The 23,988-nt window shown below is 33.7% G+C and overlaps 2 protein-coding genes across 5 annotated transcripts in view; one reads left to right on the top strand and one right to left on the bottom strand.

The window, feature by feature from the left end:
* Positions 1 to 3,881: 3,881 nt before the first annotated feature.
* Positions 3,882 to 6,003, bottom strand: LOC110030695 (cation/calcium exchanger 1-like). The gene has a single exon (XM_020733543.1). It carries the CDS (start codon positions 5,690 to 5,692, stop codon positions 4,061 to 4,063), a length of 1,632 nt encoding a protein of 543 aa, XP_020589202.1. The 5' UTR covers positions 5,693 to 6,003; the 3' UTR covers positions 3,882 to 4,060.
* A 5,075-nt stretch (positions 6,004 to 11,078) lies between these two features.
* The window catches only part of LOC110030694 (CCR4-NOT transcription complex subunit 3), a 37,740-nt gene continuing 24,830 nt past the window's right edge, over positions 11,079 to 23,988 (top strand). For 3 of the 4 annotated variants that reach the window (XM_020733538.1, XM_020733539.1, XM_020733542.1), the window contains exons 1-7: positions 11,079 to 11,339; positions 11,465 to 11,596; positions 17,577 to 17,714; positions 18,749 to 18,799; positions 22,774 to 22,863; positions 22,980 to 23,126; positions 23,220 to 23,330. In XM_020733538.1, coding sequence (XP_020589197.1) covers positions 11,247 to 11,339; positions 11,465 to 11,596; positions 17,577 to 17,714; positions 18,749 to 18,799; positions 22,774 to 22,863; positions 22,980 to 23,126; positions 23,220 to 23,330 — 762 coding nt within the window. In that variant the 5' untranslated portion in view covers positions 11,079 to 11,246. The remainder of the gene's footprint in view (positions 11,340 to 11,464; positions 11,597 to 17,576; positions 17,715 to 18,748; positions 18,800 to 22,773; positions 22,864 to 22,979; positions 23,127 to 23,219; positions 23,331 to 23,988) is intronic. The other variant, XM_020733540.1, reaches the window with a different exon arrangement.

Below are 23,988 nucleotides of genomic sequence, written 5' to 3' on the forward strand. Positions count from 1 at the left end.
TATATTTATATATATATATATATATAAAAGCAAATATTATTTACTTAGTTATTGCTCTCTCTCTCTCTCTACCATGAAATTTGAATTAAAAAATATGGAAGAAAGGCAAGCTGATTCACTGCAAAATGGCCCCACATTGTTCCGAACTCTTAATCCAATTATTTCTTATAGTTTTATTCCATCTCACCCCCCTCCTTTTTAATGATGAAGATGATTGATGAATGGTTCTCCTTCTCCCCTTTCTTTTATTTTAATAGCCCCGAAAGCACCCCCGCTTTGGCCCGCCTTATCGTCTTATATAATTGCTCAATCTAAAGATGGTTCAAAGTATTACAAAAATAATCGTAGAGATTGTCTTATGATTGATATAGAATTATTCGACAAAAGTTACAATATAAGGTGTTGTTTATGGTGCTTATAATTTTTTTTTAAAATATACTCGTAATATTGTGGCGAGAAAATCAACTTCTTGGAAAACTGTCATGAGAATTATAAATATGTATTTCTTTCAAAAGCAATCATACAACAATATTTTTACAGCCACTGCATTTTAACAAGCGATTATCGCGTGCGGACACCTGACTCAAATTTGCATCAGGTGTCCAATCTGAATCACTGAAATACACCCTTTTGTTTGTTTTGTTATTAGAGTGGGGCCCACTCAAACTTTTTTAACTGTCCAAATCGACACCTGAAGCAAATTTGTGTAATTTTTCTATTTAACAGATCTGTTTGAAAATAAAAACAACTTCAAACCACATAATTTTTTAAGAAACAACAAGAAAGTTGTTTCCCAAATAAAACTATGATGACGGTCTGAAATGCAAAACAGACAGAAAGTATTCCAAAATAGACACTAATAAGTGTAGGATTGCTATAAAATAAGGATGATGGAAAGTTAGTTTTACCAAAAAAAAATATTCATCTACTTGAGATGAATTATTTATTACAAATAATTCATGAAATGAAAGTCCATGAAGTACATATACACTCTTTATGTCCACACATTATCAAATGATTGAAAATCTTTTTGGGACATTTACATGCATAACACGCAACTCCTGTGTATTTACATGTCAACACCTACTTTTATATGGACATGCAATACTTCTAAAGCTTTTAAATCACATAAATAATAATACTTATTACCACGTCTTAAATGTAAAATATATATTTTCATGTTTATGACACCAGTCTGTTATAATTGAAAATATATTAGTTTAAGCGTCATATATGTGAATATATAAAAAATATGTGGTATGTATGTAAATTGTCTAATTTCATTTTTATTTATTTTTTGTTGGTTCCACCAAATTTTGATTTTCTTTAAACGATTAGAATCCTTAAAACAATTAGAATTCTTGTAACCTACTTGTACTTTTTTGGGACATTTACATGCATAACATGTAACCTACGTGTAACCTATAAATATATGAAAACAAAAATTCAAAACTTACTAGAAAGTACAAGTGGGTTACAGAAATGCTAGAGAGGGTGTAACGCGAATATAACCCTCCAGTATCCTTTGAATAACCTCTCTTACAAACATAGCATATCGGTGCTTTAACCTTATGCATGTAAATGCGTTTTTATATTTCACGAAAAGATGCTTTTCACATTTATAATGTGTGCTTTTGTTATTTGATATGAAAGATTTTAGTGTTATGTGTGTAAATATAAAAATGATGGTCTGAGATATGTAAATACATTATAAATGTGCATTATCTTGCTAAATGTCCCTTATTTTTATATTAATATATTTAAAGCAATTGCAGATGAAACTAAACCTGAATTTTCTTTTAAAAAAGAAAACTATAAATCAAATTTTAATGGAAAATGACGATACATCTACAAGCCCATAATAATTACGGAAAAAATTTGCGTGCGATAGACGTACGCAGCGCTGCGTATGATATTGAGGTTATACCGAGGGTACAAGGGGGTTATATCCGCGGTATAACCCCTTGTTATACCCCTTTGTAACCTCTCTGTAACCTTATGTAACTTACATGTAACCTACTAATAAATTCTTAATAACTGATAACAGAAGCGTGAAACTTATTTTAGGTTACAGGTAGGTTACAAGGGGTTATACCGCGGATGTAACCCCCTTCTACCCTCGGTATAACCCCAATTGTACCCTCGGTACGCAGCGCTGCGTACGTCTATCGCACGTAAATTTTTTACCAATATTACAGTAAGTCTCGGCAAAAACATTTACATTTTTAACACAATTTTTTTTTTTTTACCATATATGCCACCTTACCGATCAAATAGGGGATACATTTTGCTGTGATCAGGGTGGTATAGCTGTAAAAAATAAATTTTAAGGGCTTGGTATGTAAATTTACAGGAATTGGGGGCTATGTATGTAAATGTCCCTTAAAATTATTATAAAATTAAACTGATGGTTGAGCTAAACCAAACAGGAGTATGAACGATTAACTTATTCTGTGTTAGATAATAATAAAGTTTTGATGTGATATATTATTTAAATAATGTCAATATTTTTTGGTAGTATGTTCACACGTTATGAGTCAAGAAAGCCATTTTATAAATTGATTGGATAAGAAAATTTATTAAATTACAATTTTATCCAAAAGTATGGTTTTATATTGGAAAAGTCAAATATGCAATTTGCATATTTTCTAATTTTGATTGTAATAATACTGAATAATTTGGTTGGAGATACATGTAATAAAATTGTACTAGTTTTATAAAGTACAATGGGAAAAAAATCAAATATTTTTATACAATATACCCATCTTTTTTAGGTTAACCTTTTGTCTTGCTTAACATAAGTCGAATATAAAACTCTACTCTTGTTGTCAGATCATTAGATGGTTGACATTTAATGCGACGAAACCATATAAGACGACATTCTCGAATCGTGTATCTCGTTGGAGCTGCACCAACCCCTTTCACGGATAGATTCATTTCGCAATTGGTCTCTAGGTGTCTGTCCACTCATGCACCTAACCATTCTCATCTCAGGAAGATTTAACTTTGTTTTATGCCCTTTTAAAAAGCCAACATTTTGTGCCATAAAACATTCAATGTCTCACTACCATCATATAAAAGTTTTTTGTAAGTCTGAGTGGTACTTTTCTATCATGCAATAAGCACAACGATTCCTTCACTTCAACCAACCAACTTAAATTCTACTAATAACATCTTCATTTATATCACTGTTACTTTAAACAATAGACGTGTAATATCTAAAACGTTCACAACTTTTAATGATTTTATCACTCATAGTTACAACTCTGGGTGCGTTTGAGGCAGTTTATATTTATCCAAATAAACCGCTTATTCAGAAACGCGAACCGCGAGTTGATAAGCCAATTATCTGAAAATGCGGATCACAAGATTCAACCCGCGTTCTGCGTTTAGTATAAAAACCAACTTCATTTTTGGATAAACTGTTCAAATACAGTTTATAAATGATAAAACGACATTTTTATAAACTGTCCCAAACGAAACCTTTATCACTAGAACTACTATTACCAAAATTACATTCTGTCTCAACAAAAGACCTTTACTCATATATTCTATATATCTAATACTGTCTGCATTTAAAACTTTTTTGTTGAGTATGAGGAAGAAATAAAGAAACATTACTCGTATAAGAACTGAAAAAAACTATCATTTTCAGCAGTAATATTAAGAAATTGTATCATTGTCATCCATAAGAATTATCACTCCAAATGAATCAATCTTTCTGTCATTTTCTCACCATAACAACAGTGATTTTCACAAAACAAAAACAACAAAACAAAAATTACGAATTTCAGCACTTCATTTTCATACTGTTCAAACTGCTTTACCACTTCTACAATGTCATTCATTTGACAGTAAAATATCAAACTCTTCACACTTCAAATCACTGTAAAATGTCATGTTTACACACAAATTTCTACATGTATTAAACTTAATCCATTCATGGTTTCATTAACTTCACAGCGAGATGATACAGAATAAAAATACACAAATCATCATATAATACAATCATGAGCTAAGCTCCACTAATAATTTCTGAATCCTAAACATGTTAGAAAACTCACAATTCAATCACTTGCAGGCTCCCCAGAAGTCTCAGACAAAGAAAACAGGAGTAAATAGCTATGAGACCAACACCCAAACTCCTACTCAGCTTCATCTTCTTCCTCAACAGAATCACCATTGCCCACAGCAAACCCCCGGTAAGAAATCCTATAATCACAAACTGAGAGGAGTCGTTAGGAACCAGGAAAGGAGAAGGATAAGAAGCCCATGCGGAGAGAACGAGTGACAGTCCTAATCCAAACAATATATTGAAGATTGGACCTGCGTAGCATCCAGCAATAGCAATCTGAGTTCCATTCTCTCCTCCATTTACAGCCATGGCGACATTAGATATAAGGTCTCCGAGAGAGTTTCCCCAAGCTAAAACAGTAACTCCAAGCACTGATGGACTTATTCCAAGTATATGTCCTATAGATACCAGAAGAGAAACCAGCTCCCCTGCCACTAAGTAAGTCCAGACTACACTCATCAGAAATCCTGCTGTCAGCCATGGAAGCAGAAGCTTTGGTGGTCGGGAGGATTCAGTTTGTTTGATGGCAATGATGCCTAGAACCATTCCGATCAAGGCTGCGAGGAGGAAGACTAAGATGCTTTCTTCTAAATCCATGTCCCCTTTTCGAGAATTCCATAGAATTGCAAGAAGGTTTGGTGCTAGAATCATGGAAGATACTGCAAATGGTTTTGACCAATTTTCTTCTGTCACAACTGGTATTGTTAATCTTCTTGGGAGATAGAGTGGAAGCTCGATTAAGAACAGTGCCCAATTTAATAAAGGAGAGAACTTTACAACTTGTTTGATCTCCTGAGTCTGCACAGTGGTTTGCTCCACTTCAATAGACTCCAACAAAGGAGCTCCCAGCTCTTCCAGCTCCTTCCTGCAACAATCGCTCGTGGAAACCACGATAATATAGAGAATGTACAGCGAAACGAAGATTAGTGATGAAAAGATGTAAACTTTCCCGAAAGAGAGGATTAGAAGGAGGAAGAAGAGGGCGATGAGAATGAAACAGAGGTCTCTGATGAACCCCATGCAATCGACGGCCACCACCCGGCGGCGGGAAGAGCAACAGATGCTGATGACGCCCACAACGACGCTGGAGACGAAGAAGGCTCCGCCGAGAACGCTGCTGAGACCCACCGCGGCGGCGCCGTCGAAGGAAACGATGGTGGCGAACACATCCGGCGCACCGTTGCCGAGAGAAAGAAGCGTCACGCCGGCGATGGTCGGAGAGAGGTTGAGCAAGCGGGAGAGGTTCTCGAGAGAAGGGCAGAAGAAGTGCGAAGCAGTGTTTCCGAGCAGGTAGAGGAGAATTAGAAGCCATAGAACGAGGATGATGAGGCCGAGAGGAGGAGAGAAGCCGAAAACGCAGTAGAAGATGTAGAGGTAGTTGATGTAGCCGTTAGTGTCGCATGAATGGCTGGCTTCGAGGTATAAACATTTGGTTTTGGCGCCGTTGAGTAATTCCAGTGATCTGCAATCGTTGGGGTTTGGGGAAGGAGAGAAGGAAAGAAGAATGGATTGTTTCTGAGATGCGAGGGAGGAGAAGAAGAAGAAGAAGAAGAGCAGGAAGACGAAAGAGAGGTTTATGAAAAAGCAGTGGGCTTTGTGGAGGAATGCAATAGCCATTCAAACAGGGGTTTCAGAGCTAATGGAGAAGAACAGTTTGGCAGAAAGGTGGGATTTTGGGAAGAAGGGCATGATTTGGAGGCATGGAGCTTTGGAGGAGAAGAAGATGAGGGAGAGGGGGAGGTTCTGTCTGTGAAAGACAGGAGGAGCCTTCGGTTTTAAGGACGCGTTAACGGCGTTTCTTCTGTTCTCTGTGTTGCTCTCTCTCTCTCAGCTTCTGCGTGCTTGACAGGGTCGAATGTAATTGGGGAAAGGGGACACGGTTTAGATCTTCAGTTTATTGGAGCGATGTGGTAGAAGGGACAGGTGTTGGCTTTCTGTGTTGTTTAATTGTTTCTTTGATATGTATGTATGTATATATGTATGTATGTATATGTATGTATGTATGTATGTATATATGTATGTATGTATATGTATGTATGTATGTATGTATATATGTATGTATGTATATGTATGTATGTATGTATGTATATATGTATGTATGTATATGTATGTATGTATGTATGTATATATGTATGTATGTATATGTATGTATGTATGTATGTATATATACCACACATTTTTTATATATTTACATACATACAAATTTTAATATTTATATACATATCATTAAAGTTCTAACATTACATCAATTCATTGTTGATAATTTTAAAAAGTGTATTTGATATTTTTCATACTTGTGTTTATAACACTAAAATGATATAAATGTAAATATCAAAATTTAGGTGATGCATATGTAAATACATAAAAACTCTATGGTAAGTATGTAAAATTTATCTAGTTGTGGCCTTGGAAAGACATGTCAAAACACATTTTAGCAAAACTGCGGTGCGGTGCTACACCGTGGCCTCAAACAGACCCTTTGAAAAGTTTTGGCTTTTGAACTTTGAATAAGATTGTCAAACTAATATGTACTTATAGAGAACTTGTGTTTGAAATTACGAACATGACTCCTATCAAACTGCATTTATCAAGGATTTCAATACGGGGATCACCTTCACTTGTTATCATAAATCCAGTCAAGCTGATAATAGTTGAATAATTTATTTATGTCTCTGCCTACAATATTGGTGATGGTATATTATTGATTGTTATAATTATTTCATAGTGAAATTGAGTTATGACGACTTATTTGTGTTAAACTACAATGACAATGAATAAAAATATTTAAATTGTTGGGAAAATTATAAAATGGAATAATGATTATCACTAAATCATTTCAAACATATCTAATATGTTAATTATCTACCAGACGGAAAAAAATTGCGTACGATAGACATACGCAGCGCTGCGTGCGATTTTGAGGTTATTTTGAGGTTATACGGGGGGTATAAGGGAGTTATATCTGCGGTATAACCTCTTGTAACCTCCATGTAACCTAGTGTAACCTACAAATAAGTTCCACGCTTTTGTTATTATATATTAAGAATTTATTAGTATGTTACATATAAGTTACAGAAAGTTATATCAAGGTTACAAGGGATTATACCGCAGATATAACCCCCTTGTACCCTCGGTATAACCTTTAAATCACACGCAGTGCTGCGTACGTCTATCGTACGCAATTTTTTTCCTAATAATTGAGTAACACATGCATTAAGAACACATCTCAGAATCGACACATGCATAATTAACACGCATTTCACACAATCATTAACAAAATTTAAAATTATAATAAATTAATTAATACATAATTATATGCATATACAATACCTTTACAACCTAGCACATTACATAATAGACATATAACATCATGAAAAAAAACAAAAATGAAATAATTGTACCAAATAAGAATATTGTATATGGTCCTACTTGTTTAAATATGTCCACTATTGAAGTTGGTTTAAGACATCATTTTTACTATAAAAATAATAATTAAAGAGTACTAATCTTCTAAAATTGAGGTCTTATTTTAAATTATTTTATTTATTTTTATTTAAACTAAAATATATTTTCCCTTTTGAAAATAAATTAATTTATTTTTAAAAACACTCAAAATTAATATTGACTACTTTTGAAAATAAACTTATTTATTTTTAAAATTAAAAACATGTGCATAATAAACTAAATAAATATATATATTAAAAAAATAAAAACAAAAAACAAAAATAAATTTGGTCTCAAACAGGCCCTCACTTTTTCTTGAACATTTCATAAATACTACCATTTTTATATTTGGAAATAATTCATGGAATAATAAAATAAATTTCTAATTTATTATTGTTCAACAAGAATAAATAAGTTTTGGGCAGACATTGCAAAAGATATCCAGACTTTTTCCATATAAAGGCTCCAAATTCAGTGGATTTATACATGGCAAAAGATTTGGTTTTTCCCCCTTGGATTATCAGGGTAATTTTTGACAATTTTATTTTCAGATATTTACATACATACCACCCAATTCTTGTGCATTTACTTGTCTCACCCAAACTTTGATTTTTGCATGCTGAGCATCCTTTCCCATGTATGAAAAAATGGATTACACTGTTTATATAGGTAGCATGCTTTAGATGTAAAAAAGCAAAGTTTGGGTGTTAGACAGGTAATTACATAATGATTGGGTGCTATTTATGTAAATTTACCTTTATTATATTTTTTATTTGATTATATTTTTTTAAATTATTTCTTAATAATTATAGGTGAGAATAAGTTATTGATACCACTGAAAAATTTATAGTAATAGAATGTTATTTTTGTCAAAAATAAAGATTCAAGATACATATTTTATGATTAATCACTCTTTGTTATAAAAAAAAACCACAATGAAGGGCGAGAAAATGTTACGTCAGAACTCCTAACGCAGTCTGCGTTCGGAATTCAACGGTGGGGCGACACGTGTCAAGTGAGACCCACCGTAATACACTGGTATTGACCAGTGTTAAAAATTGTGGAGCCCACTTGACAAATGGAATCCCACCGTTAGACTTCGAATGCATCAGAAGTCCTGATGTAATATTTTTCCCTTTTTGGCAAACATTTTTAGGAAGATTTACATACCCACCACTCCATTTCTATGTATTTCCAACTCAACGACAAACGCATTGGACGGTCAATTATCATGGTCATAGAAAGGTCCAACAATATATAGTAGTTTTTCCATGGTCAGACCCAGACCAAAGAAATTGAGTAGAATAAGATGTTGATTAAACTCTCTCCATTGACTAAGATTTTGTTTACAGTATAACAAGGGTCGCAGATTCTATATAATAATAGGTTCTTTGTGAGAGATTTGGTTCCTCGAGATCTAATTCATTGAAGGTGATGTAGCGGCTCACATAAGATTTCTTTAATGTACGCTCTTCATATGCATCAATAAGAGCTTTCTTGGCTGACAATGGTCCTCTCGCGAATATTGTAATTTTATGAATAGTCTTATGATTCTACCAATGTTGCTTGTGAGTTTGATGTCCCCCAATAAAGGTATTATTGGTGCGGGGGGGATATTGTTTTGAATCAATTAGCTTAAATGCCATCATCGGATTAGCTTTTTGATATCTACTTTTACTTGAAATCATGCTTCAATATTTTGGCCATGACATTGATGAAACAAATAATTAATATTACTTTTGAATACCCATATTTAATCTCAATGAATGTGGCAACTTAAGAGTTTCATTATCCTGAATCACTATTAAGATGTTGACAAGTGACATGTTACATATTGTTCACTCCTTCTCCGGTCAAGATTCACATCTTTGCGATCGAGGGGGTAAACTAGGGTTTATCCATGGCTCGTACTTCTTTCATTGAGATGCTTGAGGAGTATATGTGGGGTTCTTTTTGTGCTTTCTTAATTGCGGATCAAATTATATTTTATGTTTATTAATAGCATTGTCAACAATAATGTACGCCTCAACACGATAGATGAGGCAAGCATATGAATGAACTGTCTTCTACATTAAAGACAAGTAAAAGTGACCAGGATGTCGTCCCCTCGAGAGCATAACTCTAAGTAATTCAACATGTACTCACAGGATTTGGCAAACTTCAATGGAGAATCTCAGAAAATAGCCCTTTAATGACTCTCACTCATTTTGACAGATATCATAAAAGGTGGGAGGAGTCTTTGATAATTCTTCAATTTGAAATAAATTTCTCTACGAATACTTTGACGAGCTTATCAAAAGTAAGAATATGCCCTCCTTCCGGAAGTGAATAAAATCAAGTACGTGCATGACCTTTAAGAGTTACGAGAAAAAAAATTGATAAATGAGTGTATTAGAAACTTGTTGTATGTGCACGATGGTTGTGAAGTGATTAGTATATTCGTATAGGTCAAAAGTCCCGTCATAAACATCAATATTTTGAAGCATGAACCCTATTTTAATACAATTTTGGTGGATTATCTCTGTTAATGAAAATTTTACTTTTAAACTATTTCTAGCTGAGAAATGACGTTTAAACCTCAAAGGGAACTCTTCCCATTCTAAACATCATACCTTATCACTTATTACGCGAGGTCGAGTTAAGTTTTGTACAAGTGTTTGAAGTTTGTCATTAGCCTTAGCGACTTGAGGTGGATGTGTGGAGCCTGTAGTGTCCATGAGTTTAGCTTCCTGAGAAGAAAGAACAACATGTGAATGGTGTGTCAACAATGTACCTCTTATCAGTTTATTTCGAGGTATTTGTGCTCCTCTAGTATGCGTCACCATCGATTTTTAAGCCCTGTTTGAAAATTCGTAGGATCTCATTATGAGATCATTCATTATCCACAGACAACCTTTAAGATGTGTGAGAGATAGACATTTTCACCAACTAATCTATGCACATCATTATTAAAAAATAGACAAGAGGATCGACATCCTATACTTAGAGACTGCACCCTAGAATGACGAGTGCTGGGTGAGAAACTCGTGTATTGCACTTGTTAGCTATCAAATAAATGTAAACTATAAACTTGCTAAGATCAAAGCCCTTGATGAACTTTAATCTGAATAAGAAATATTTTTTCATCAAAAAATATCTCGAGTGATGTCGCATCCACTAAATTCTATGTCATTGGTAGTATGCATTTTAAAATATAAAGAATGGCTTTACTTCTAAGGTAAAGACACCATAGTTTCCACCTTTAGTTTAATTAACAAACTCGCCACAATCTTTTTTAATGTCCCTTATCTTATTCATATAAACATATATCTAGTTAACAATATGTATTTACATAAATTCTATTTTTTATACTTAAATCATCAAAATCTTTTAATTTGCATAGAAATTATCACTATTATAACATTAAAATAAATTAAATATCTTTTTATGTATAAATAAAAAGTCATGTATGTAAAAAATTAAAATTTAAAGGTTAAATATGTAAATAGATAGGTATGGAATGGTATTTATGTAAATTTTCTTATTAATTTTTGTTAGGAAATGGTTCTATTTTTTCCGGTGGAACTTATTTACATTTCCACGAGATCGAAAGGATTCTACATCTTCTCTTCTACTTTCTCCGATTTACAGTCTCCAACGCTTCTCTGCTGTCCGGCCGAAACCCTAAACACAGTTCCATTTTGTATGCTCGGGCGCAGTTCCGCATCTTCTCCGTCGGTTTTCCGCCATGGGGGCGAGCCGGAAGCTTCAGGGTGAGATCGATCGGGTGTTGAAGAAGGTCCAGGAGGGTGTCGACGTCTTCGACAGCATCTGGAACAAGGTCCATCGCAAGCTCTCTTCTCTATTATCACCGCGTTTCATGACGCCTGCTTTGCCTTTGCGTCCACGCTTTGCAACTTACGAGCATGCTGATGATTTTTCTGCTGTTTGTGTGGGTATGTGAAGGTGTACGACACGGAGAATGCAAATCAGAAGGAGAAGTTTGAGGCCGATTTAAAGAAGGAGATCAAGAAGCTCCAGCGATACCGAGATCAGATCAAGACATGGATACAGTCCAGTGAGATAAAGGATAAGAAGGTAGAATTCCGCTTACTGCTTTTTTTCTTTCCTTGCAATTTACTTGGGTTTGTTGGGAGCCGTTTTTTCTTCAGTTCGGATCATGTTCTTGACATATTTTAAATTTATTATCTTGTTTGCGAAAATTGAATAATTAGTTTTTGAAAAATGTTCATGTGGTTGTGCTGGAGGTTTATTTTACTATGAGACCATTTTGGTCAAAGAAAGAGATGATTATCTTATTTAAATTTGGCAGTCCACCAAGCTTGGATATAATATCGTAATTCTTATATTCTGACTGCATCGCAAATCCGAAGATATAATATTTAGTTTTTGAAAAACCTGAGATATTTTGGGAAGATTAGGATATTGGTACGAATCATTTTTTCTTTGTTCGAGTGAGATTTATCACATGTTATAGAGTTCTTCTACATACAACCATGAGGTTTGCTTCTTAGGATTTTAAAATGATTATGATCTTTGATCTTAAATGCAAGGAAACCATAGTCAAAATATTTGGTAAAACTAAAAACGTGGACTATGAAGCATTTAAAAGAAATGATAAGAGGAACTCTACACACTTCCAGGGAGTCCCAGTTTGGTCATAAGCTTCTCTACTGTGCAGCATATTTAACATGCACTATTTCACTGAAATTGGGTGCACAGCGATTATACACGTATCTAACATGTGTTGGATGCTTATTTTGATTTTATGTTTTTTTATCATTATCTAGGTATTCCAAATGGTTATTTGTAGGTCTTTATGGTGCATCCATGCAGATATTAATAAGTATTTTTTGGAACATAAAGGGTCCGTTTGGCGCAGCTTATACCTGCGTTCGGCGTTTTTGGAACTCCGGGGTGGCGTTTGAAAAATGCGTTTGGGCCGGCGGTAAAAATACGCGCGTAAGGGTTTATGCTATTATTCACCAAATCGTTCGCCGCTCCTATCACCCTGCATTCCGCGTTTAGGGATAGATTATTACTCGGTTGCCCTTCGGTCCCGTCTCGCCGTCGTTGCCCTAGATCTGCGATCAGACTCCCCGGATCTCGTCTCCGCTCCTCGATCTCGTCTGTGATCAGACCCTTCGATCCCGTGCACCCCTCTACTCCCCCATTTCCCGTCTGGCATTAGGTTGGTGGATCGAAAGTTGTTTGAAATTTTCGCAGGTATCTCCTCTTCCCTGTAGAGAAATGCTATTTGTGTCATTGCCTGGGATGGTATGAATTATGGTGAGTTGGGAAATTATGGTATCACCCATTTCCCGTCTGAAATTTTTGATCCTTCGTATTACTGGGATCCTTCGTTTGAAATTTGGCAGGCTCCCTGTGATCGTTGCCTGTGCTGTCATATGAAACAGTTATGTTGCAAACTGCTTAACTAAAAAAAGGCAAAATAGTCATTTATTCAACAACAGCTCTCAGTAAGCTGTTTTGAATAAGCTGTCTCAAACAACAAACCAGTTTATTCTGATAATCTGCAGATTATCAGAATAATCTGTTTATCAGCAGATTACTCCCCCAAACAAACCCAAAGTCTATATTTACAAATTGTAAAATTTAGGTTAAGTTTAGGGGTGTAAATGAGTCGAGCTTGAGCGAGTCTAGGCTCGGCTCGTTTATATATTGAGCTCAAAAATATTATTCGCGTTCGAATCGTTTATATATCAAGCTCAAAATATTTATTTGTGAACTGTTGGCGGTGTTGATCTCGTGACCCTAGGTGACTTACGCTAGGCTGCACTAGCAAAGAGTAGCGGGCGAACGGCTTATATATATATATATATATTTCGAGCCAAATCGAGCCCAACGCGAATGAACAAATTTTAGTTCGTGTTCGACTCGTTTGCTTAGCGAATAAATCGAACAACCAATCATTTTGACAGCCAAAGCGAGCCGAACGCGAACGAGCAAATTTTAGTTTGTGTTCGGCTCGTTTGTTTAGCAAACAAATCGAACATGAGCTACTTAACAAATTGAACACGAACTGTATGCAAATAACAAACCATTTTGACAGCCCTAGTTTAGGCACTTAGTTGTAGCAGCTGAAGAATCACCAACATAAGGATCATTATACCAACTATTTAGGGCATGCTTTATGAATGCTCATTTAATATTCTTTCTTGAGCAGATTCTCTCTATATTACCTCAGGTTAATTTCTTGTTCTTTCCAATTGTTCTTCTTTCTAAGAAAGTAGTTCTATTTATTGTTCTAATGGGTGTTTTTTTATTCTTCATTGTTTATGTACATTATCCAAGTCTATTTTTAATCATTTTATCACCAATAGATGTTACTCTTAACCAATTTATAATCTAAGCTTTGATTTGTTCATTCTTCCTATTTTGCCAAAAATCATTCTTACCATTTTAATTTTCATGGTATCCTCCTATGGAATAATTCTCTCAACCCACTTCTTTATTATAATTGACTATTCTTCAATTTAGAACAAACACCATCATCTATCCTCATTTTTCTATATGATAGATCCAATATATTTAAGCCTGTAACACTTAAGTATCACTTTATTTTTCAATCTTACTATTTGATAATTGTTAATATTGACATTCACTAAAATAACATATGATATATTGTCTTTATCTTATTGATTCTTAGCCCTTTATTTTGTAAATAATATAGCCACGAAATAGCATTTTGAATTTGACGAGTTGGTTGCTCTTGGTGAAGTTGCTTAGCTAGTTGAGAATTTTCAAGATTTGATCTATAAACAAGTTGTAGATGAGCTAATTCCTCTGTGTGAAGTCTAATATGCTACTGATCTCAATTTGGATTACCAATTGCCTAATTTACCCCATTATTGACGTAAAGAGCATAATGAGCTAAAAGGAAAAGTTGATGGTCTCTTAGTGAAAGGATTTTGTTGTGAGAGCAACGTTTCTATGCTTTCGTGAATTTTGGTGCGAAATTTTATCTAAACCTAAAACAATGTACAGCCTTATGTTTTTCTTTTTTGGGTTCATTGTATCATCTAAAAAATAAGAACATTAAGGTAATGCTTGGTTGTAATAAACCTAGAATTATCTTAAAACTTAAACTTTTTTATGGATTATCCAAATTCTATTTGAGATTGAAAGTACCTTAATGAAACATTGTAAAATTAGAATAGTTTAAAAGGGCACCTACAATTAATGGTTTGTATGCCGAGACTTTCTCACTCTGATAAGTATGGACATGTTTTGCAACTTGTGTCAAGGCAAAACATTTACTTATTTCAATTACATATTAGTAACGGTCAGATATTGTAACAAAAATGCTGAACAATTAGTTGAAATAGAAACAATAGCACAAACAAGACGAGCATAAAAGAATCAATCAAATAGGACATTATTAGAGTAAATGTAAAAGCAACGATAATAAACACAAAATACGATCAACAAGCGTATTTACATTTGTTTATTCAATAAAAAGATTAATAATGCTAAGCGGAGATGCTTGACAAATGCTATTAAACAAGAGTTATGATGACAAATTATTGGTTAGAAAAAGAAATTTTATTTTTTTTTAGCTGTAAAGTTTTTCAATTTCTTTTGTTTCAAATAGAAACAATACTCATTATCCAAAGTGGGCTACAAATCTGTAAGATTATAGTTTTTTTTTCCTGAATCATAATCCCATATTATAATAAATTTGTTTAGGCTTCAAGTCTAGTAATATTCTTTTAAATTTTTTGAAAGTGGCTGTTCCTAATTGTATCGTGCTAAAAAGAAATATTTGTTTTGCCCTAACTTTCGCATTATTTACAATTACATAAATTAGACAACCTAATCTAATTCTTCTGAATTTGATATTAGGGTTGGATTCCTTTTCAAGATTTTTAAGTTTGCATTCCTGGCACTTGCAAGATTTACTTGAATATGAGTGCTACATTGAGGAGGATTTGCACTCATCTAGGATGTGATAGTAATGGAAATCTGAAAATATATGCTCATTGGAAGTTTTGAACCTGTGAACTTTAAATTATGTTTCAGTTTATTTTCTGCTTATGTTGAACCTGCTTATGATGTTTGGGTCCACTGAGAGTGAGTCGTGTTATCTTACTAAGGTGTCTAATTTAATCAACAGTTTGAACTATATAAGATTAGTTTTCAAGGTTTCCCTTCCAAATATACAATTGCTAAATGTGTGATTTTATTCATCTTGTTTTCTTCATTGTGTGTGGACTGTTATGCCTCCATAACTTGATTTCTCAACAGTGCGCTGCAGTTCCAAAGGTTTTGATTGTGATAATTTCTTTTGTTTGTTGCTCTGCAAGTGCCATTATTGTTGGTTTTTCCCCTAGGTGTCACTGCTTGTTCTCGGGACCTGGGAATGGGTGGTATGAGGAGAGGAGGGTGGTGGGAGTGGTATACTCTGGGCTATGCCTTATGGTAGTGAGATAGCTGGGTCCTAACAATTAGGATTTGTTGTTTTTTTGTTTCTTTGTGATACTGAGAATTTTGGGAGATTTAGGGTTTGTGGGAGACAGCAGGTGGCATGGGCTTGGGAAGAACGGTTAGGGCTTAATGAAGGACCCAAACATGTGAGTTTAACATTTGGTTTTGGAGGGGGATTCCAAAACAGAGAATGGTAATTCTTGGATTTGGAGGCAGAATTTGTGGAGGGGTAATGTGTGATGGCTTGGGAAAGTGTAGGAGATGTAATGGAATGGGATTACAAGAGTTTAAAGTATGAGATAACAAACTCAACCTTCAATGAAGGATTGAGGCGGTCTTTCAGCAAGCCTCCAGCCAATGGTTTTGGCTACGAAGCTGCAGCCAGGATAGAAGTAAAAAAAAGTTATTTTAATTGAATTCAACAAAGATTCTTCTTACAACCCTTTGAAACTATTTAAAATATTACTTTATAATTTTAAAATAGAATTCAAAGATGAATGGGATGGAAGCTGACCATTTATGGAGGAGGTAGGGGTCTATAAATGAAGGACTCCATGCATTTGGTTTCTTGCTTATTTGGATGTGCTTGCATAGAAAAATAGGCTGCAGGCCACACATGCTCATCGAGTCATACCCATGCTTTTAGCTTGCTCTTGGATTTGATATGACTGGCTGCTTAATCATGATCAACTAATAATCACTACTTAAGCTCCAAATTACAACAGGTAATCGATACTGAAGTCTTGAGTTGCAATAATAGTTCCGCAATTCCCAAAAAAATTATTATTCAAGGCCTCAAACTAACTCTGAACCATTTAATAAGTTCACGAAATTTATGACTGAACTTTGAACCTAGATGTTTAACTTAAAGCATATGTTAGTGTGATGTATTAAGTCTTTTTTGGCAGGATAAATACCGCATAAACCATAATTTATACTTAAGAATTTTATTTTAGTCATTGCTGTAGCAGGGGTTACTAATTTGATTTTACATTAATTGATAATGGGGGAAAAAACGTTACCTTTGATTTAATTAGTTTGATTAATTTTAGTGATTCCCTGCAATGCAAGGATAAGGCATTTGTACGCACAAATGTACACTTATCAATTCTTGTGATTATGAAGTAATTCTTTAATGTTCTACAAGTTCTGTGCTATGTTATCTGAAATATCTTTTTCTTAATTTCTGTAATTTATTGAAATAATCATAGATGTTGAAGATAATAATATGACCTGGAATACTTGTTCGCTAATATTATCTTTTTAGTTTCTGTAATTATTTGATGTTTTTTTAATGGTGATTTTTACTAATTTACCATTTCACCTGTAAATCACTTAACAACAGAACTTGCGTATATAAGACTCAGGCTTGTTCAACTTTTAGCAATATACTTTTTTATAATGCTTTGACTTATGGTTTCTTAGTATGCATTTCAGTTAAGGACTAGTGGTTTTATTGTATTTTGTATTCATAGATTCTACAACATCAGCAATGCTGTTTTTCATTGTCTTCTGAACTTAGATGATTTTGAATTAATATTATTTTCTAGTAGCTGCATAAGATGTTATTCTGAGGTTGACAATCAATTTTTTGATATATTTGACATAGGTTAGTGCCTCTTATGAGCAGGCTCTGATGGATGCTCGAAAACTTATTGAGCGTGAAATGGAAAGGTTTAAGGTCTGCGAGAAGGAAACCAAAACAAAAGCCTTCTCTAAGGAAGGCCTAGGTCAACAGCCAAAAACTGTAAGGCCTGTGCTTATTTGTCAGTTGCTATTCCCTCACTTACTAAGAAGCTGAGAAACACAGTTGCATCTCTCTCCATCTGATTATTTTATGCATGCCAATTTTGTATTAATTTCCACTTTCCTGTGAAAAACTTATCCTTTTGTTTGCTAGAAGTTACTTGTTCTTTTATTCCTTAGCTTTTCTCTGTTTTGACTTTGCTGAACATATTGTGTATACCGTCACCTTTACATGTTCAATTCTGAGGGTATATTGTTAATTTAGGATATATATGAGGCAGGTATAGTTTTTTATAGTTGAGATTAAGAAGTTTTTGTAAGGAAGTAACTTTTTTGAAAGTTGTTATAAAATTTTCTTTTTAGAGAAAGTGAGATGACAACTTTCTTATTGCTATCTCAGTTTAGTAGATCTAGTCGTGAAAAACATCTTTTAACTATATAAATTTCTAAAAAATAACAAGATTGTATCAGTCAAATGGAGGCGTGACTCTTTTGAAAAGCAAAACAGAGAGAAAGCTACGCCAAATAGGCCCTTAGTGCTCATAGATTGTGTAGAAAACTACCTTAACATGCAGAAACTTTCTAAAGCCATTCTGTCAAGTTAACATGATTGTGATCCTTGTTGCATTTTTCGTATCCTCATATGATAACATTATCAATCATCCATCCCCTTTTGATTTCCTCATATGGTTAGATTTTTCATCCTTGCTTCAAATTTTGTACATTTTCATCCATGTGAAGATTTTCGAAATGTAATTGTTCTGGTTCTGCTCTAATGTTGTGCCCTTCTGGATATTTTCTAGCACATCTTTGAATTTGCCTAAATTTTAGTTTCTCTTGGCTATGTTTCTGATGTTTAACATTATGCTTTAGTTTTAGTGGCTTTGCTAATTGCTGTTTTACTTCCCGAACTGCTTAGTTTTGAAGTTTTTTTCTGATAGTTTAGTACCATTTTAAGGATTATGTTGGTGATAAGCTTCCTGCATTTAAGATGTTGCCTCATAGAGCTTTTTTTTTCCTATTATAACTCGATAGGATCCAAGAGAGAAGGCCAAAGCAGAAACAAGGGATTGGCTAAACAATGTGGTATGCTTAGCAACTTTCTCCTCTCCTAGCAAAGTATTTCTCAAAGTTTACTATTTTTTTGTTTTGGATTGTTTTAAATTTAATGTGCTGTTTACTGATACCGGCATTAACACCGCTTTTTCTATGCTGATTTCATTTCGCAAGCATAGGGATTCAATGAAGTAAAAACTAGGGGTGTAAATGAGCCGAACACTAGCCAGCCTAGGCTCAGCTCGTCTTCGGCTCGTTTATAATGCACTCAGCTCTATTTACTAATAGGGGTGTAAACGAGCCGAACACAAAAGTGTGTTCGTGTTCGTCTTGTTTGCTTAGCGAGCCGAGCACGAGCTGTTCACAAACAAAGAGTCCTTTTGACAGCCTAATCACGCAGCTATAAGATGTTAAGGGATGAGACAAGATTTAAAAATTATTGTTTATATTAAACATCATTTGGATCTAAATTTAATAATATTTATTCTATTTTCTTAACATTCAATTTTCTTCATTAATACTTTTAATTGATTATAAATCTTTGTAGCCTTGTAGTCAATTAAATTTTTTAAAAACACTACTCATCAAACATATATATAATTGATTAGTAGAATTTCGAGTGAAAATGAGTCGAACACGAATGTGTTGTTCGTGTTCAGCTCGTTAACTTAGTAAACGAGCCGAACACAAGCTTCTTCACGAGCCGAACACGAGTTATTAGCGAACAACGAGCCGCTTTGACAGCCCTATTTACTAATATATCGATTACCTAACAAATAAAAATATATACCTCATAAATATTTAATATCACATTAAGAATATCATTAATACTTTTATTTAAAAGTGAACTACCCCTATTTTACACAAATATGATTATGACTGAAATGCTATAATGTAAATACATAAAAATTGTGAGATCTATGAAAAAATCTCCAAAATATCATTAGCATGTAAATACATAAAAATTGTGAGATCTATGAAAAAATCTCCAAAATATCATTAGCAAACATACCTCTCAATTGTTTATATATTTACATCCATTACATTCAAATCTTTGACATCACATCAAAAATATCACATTTACTAAACAATGCAATACATTTGTTCATACATCAGAACAAATCTTTGTTCGTGTTCGGCTCGTTAACTTACAGAATGAGCTAACACGAGCTTCTTAACGAGCCGAACCCGAGCTGTTCGCGAACAACGAGCTGTTTTGCAGTGCTAGTAAAAACTGTAGTAAGCGTTGATAGAAATACTATGAGGAAGTTTTATTTACTCATATCCAACTTTTATCTTATATTGGACTGCGTTACTGTTCTTTCTAGTGCTTTCTGTTAATATTTTCATACGTTTGATCATTAAATCTTACTTATATACTTTTCATAATTTGGGTGCAACAGGAAATGCCATGTTCAGTTATGGCTGTGATATATTTCAACACTTTTGGGTAGAGTTATTGTGTCAATCTTTTATTATGAGGGACTTTGTGATTTAGCTTGTTTCTGGTTGGTTATTATTACCAGAATGTTGCATTACATTTTCTGCATTAGGTTATTATTTTTCTAACTTAGCTCACGGGCTTTATATAACCATTCATTATATCTTGAAGCTTTAAATGTGCATGCTCCAAATTATTAGCAATTAAATTTTCTTTGAAGTTTTCTTTTTATTTCTTTAATAGCTTGATGTTAGTTTTGTATAGAGTAGGAACATCTTACTGCCTTTTATAGTTTTTATGGCACTAAACTGTAAGACATGAAACATTTTATTCTTGTATCCTAATGATGATGAGAAATGGCAGTAGAAGTGATGAATTTAGTGGAATTATTCATTGTTGAGAAGGAAATACTTCAGTGTAGAGGTAGAGTTAGGGAGGTGAAAAATAAAGAAGAAATTGAGAAGAAGAGATGGATCATTGCCTCAAGGAAAGAAAGATAAGGGTAAAGAGAGATAAAAGAGGTGTTGTGTAGGTATAGAGAGAAAAATTTATAAGAGATGAATCAATGCCTCAAGGATTGGAAGATAAGGTTAAAGGGAGAGAAGAAAGAATTTTATGGCTAGGAGAAATAGTTCAGAATTACCCCTTATGTGGAATGCCAAGAAGGCCATATTTTTATTTCATCAGCAATCATTCTCAATAATAATATGAGGTCTATTATTTAGAATAGTGGCCACAAATTCGGGGATTATCTAAAGAAAAAAAAATCACTTATAAAGATAAAAAAAAATTATGAAAATTTATTGCTAACACGATGGCCTATAGTTAAAGTAGAAATCTTACACTAATTTAATTCTTTGTGTTCTCCAAAGAACCCCTTTAAAATAAATTAAATTGCGGTTGGAGGTGGAATTGAAGATCCTCAACTTGTCATTATAGCTCGCAAAATCGGTCCAGAAAATGAGATGAATGGGGATTTGTTTCAAAGTAGAGGCAATGAATGAAACATTCTTTTGAGGAGGAAGGGATTTACGAGAAAAGTATCACCATTCTCTCATCAGAGATCCTCAAGAACAATCTCACCTCTAAAAGCATATCTCTAAAAAATTTAAGGTCTTCACGAATTGTTATGTTGATATGATTGGATTGAAATATTGGCTGATTGAAACTGAACATTTTCCTTTTTTTTTTGTTTGGGAACTTTTTTTGGAGTAGGTCCGGTAATTTAGGTTTCAATATATTTGGAATGGGTTGGGTTTTGTTGGATAAATATAGTGTTTGGAGTCTAGCTTGATATAATTTGTTTTGGTGAGACTTGGGAGTGTATTTTTGCTTTCATGAATGGCGAAGGAGGTGTGTGATTTTTCATGGTAGGACAAATGAGTGATATAGATCATGTATATTTTTGATGGTAGGACTCGAGCTCGTCTTTGCTCGGCCCGTTGGCTCGCAAACTGTTTCGATTAGCCTACTACTAGTCATTTCATTGCATTTTCTAGTGAACTGCCGTTGCATCCTCCTCCTTTGGCCACCAAAACCTTCTCAATTGAGCTCCCATAAATTGAATTTTTAGTTCGAACTCGCGAGTCAGTTACTAGCACTACAAGCCGAGCTCAAGCTTGGCATGGCTCGAGCTCTACTCGACTCATTTACACCCCTAGTTTTAGTTTTTTTTTTTGTTATATTATCTAGAATTTAAGAGTTAAAAAATTGATTGGAGGTTCAAGAATTTTGGCCATATGGAATAGGCTGATTGCTTAAATAAATTTTGATGAAGAGAAGTTGCACACTCTTCTTAAATATGCAAATCAAGGCACCTTTACCCTTGCACGGATAACTCTTTGATTCAGGAACTTTGGCTTTGACCTTAATTCCTAATTGATGATGATTGAGGCTATGGAAGCAATACATGGGGACTTTTGATATCTTTTTTGTTAAAGAATTGGGAGGGGAGGAGATATTAGATTGACAAAAATTGATGTATCCATTTATTAGTGACAGAGACAATTGTTTAGAGAGAGAAAGAACCACATTTTTAGGAGAAAGGAGGAAGTTGATACCCAAGGATAATGTCATAAAAGTATAATCCATTGCTTTATTCAATTATCAACCATGATCAATAACAACTACAGACCTAACATTTTTTAGTGGTTTTCATAAATTCAAGGATAATTTAATTTATTCATAATTAACAAAATGTCAAATATAGATAATGGAATAATTATATGACTTTAAAAATATGGAAAAGTATGAGTAGCAAAATGACTTGTGACCATGAGTCATGACTATGGATTTTGTAGTTAATGCTTTGCACTGCATTGCCTACTATTTAGTATTGATCAATTGAACTAGTAAACCTTAAAGATATATCAGTTACTCAGTAATGTTAATTGTAAAATTCAGTATCTTTATAGAGCTTTCCTAACTTTTGTTTTGGTTATTTAGGTCAAAACAACATGAAAATTTAGGCTCCTTTTTTCATTCAAGAAATCATTGCTCATCTAATATTTAATTTTATTAATTTTGTTTTTTTTATTATGGTAATTGATTCTTTGAATCTTAGGTTGGGGATTTGGAGAGTCAGATTGATAACTTTGAAGCTGAGATCGAGGGACTATCTGTTAAGAAGGGAAAGGCTAGGCCTCCTCGGCTGGTGCAGTGTCTAACTCTAATCATGTGCAAATTTCTATTACTACAAAAAGTTGTTATTCTATGTCCTTTTACTGCAATATAAGATATTTGAATTTTTTAATTCTGCTTTTGTTTTAGGCACATTTGGAGACATCCATTGTGAGACATAAGGCTCATATAATGAAGTTGGAGTTAATTTTAAGGTTGCTTGATAATGATGAGCTGAGTCATGAGCAAGTCAATGATGTCCGAGATTTCTTAGAAGACTATGTGGAGCGTAATCAAGTATGCCTGACAACATGTGCTTTGATTTATGATATATCAAAATTAAAGATTTTCTTTTTCTAATACGAGCTTTCATTTTTGTATGACTGACAGGAGGAGCCTGACGAGTTTAATGATGTTGACGAACTTTATAGCTCTCTACCATTAGACAAGGTGGAAGCCCTTGAAGAACTTGTTTCACATGGTCCGTCTAGTCTTGTAAAGGTAGCCTTTTTATTGGTTGACATTCATTCAATATGGTGAAATTATGTTTCAAATTTACCTAATTCAAATGCTTGAGAAACTTGTGTATGAGATTATTGAATAAATTGATTTCAATAGCAGTTGCCATTTTGGTGATGTCATTGTATTTTTATTGATTTTCTATATGTCTTGAGCTTCACATTTTTACTTTTTACCTTTATTTTCTTGCTTTTCCATTGAAGTGTTATTTGGTGAAAGTTCTTGATTTTTGCATCTTTATATTGCTTTCTATTTTTTTATTTCCCAAAAAATTTGTAATTCTATTCACATTCAAGAACAATGGTCCAACATATGAAAAATTTAAATTATCCTCATTTTATGGATTTTTGAAAATTTTCTACTATATTCTAACCATTATATCATCTATTAACCCAACTTAAGATAGTTTTATTTCGGGATTGTTTGGAATAACTTTTATTTTTTATTTTTTTAATTTTATTTTTTTATTGTTTGAAGTTATGTTTTATATTTTTGTACATTAAGGGTCCATTTTGGATTACTTTTGTTTTTTATTTTCTATTTTTTTATTTTGTTTTCGATGAGGGGGCTAGGGGCTGAACTAACTCCACCGATTTAGTAAGGGGGTTGCAGGTCTAACAGGGAGGTTGAACCAACTAAC

This window comes from Phalaenopsis equestris, unplaced genomic scaffold (genome assembly GCF_001263595.1).
Source record: "Phalaenopsis equestris unplaced genomic scaffold, ASM126359v1 Scaffold000754, whole genome shotgun sequence".
Lineage (NCBI taxonomy): Eukaryota > Viridiplantae > Streptophyta > Magnoliopsida > Asparagales > Orchidaceae > Phalaenopsis > Phalaenopsis equestris.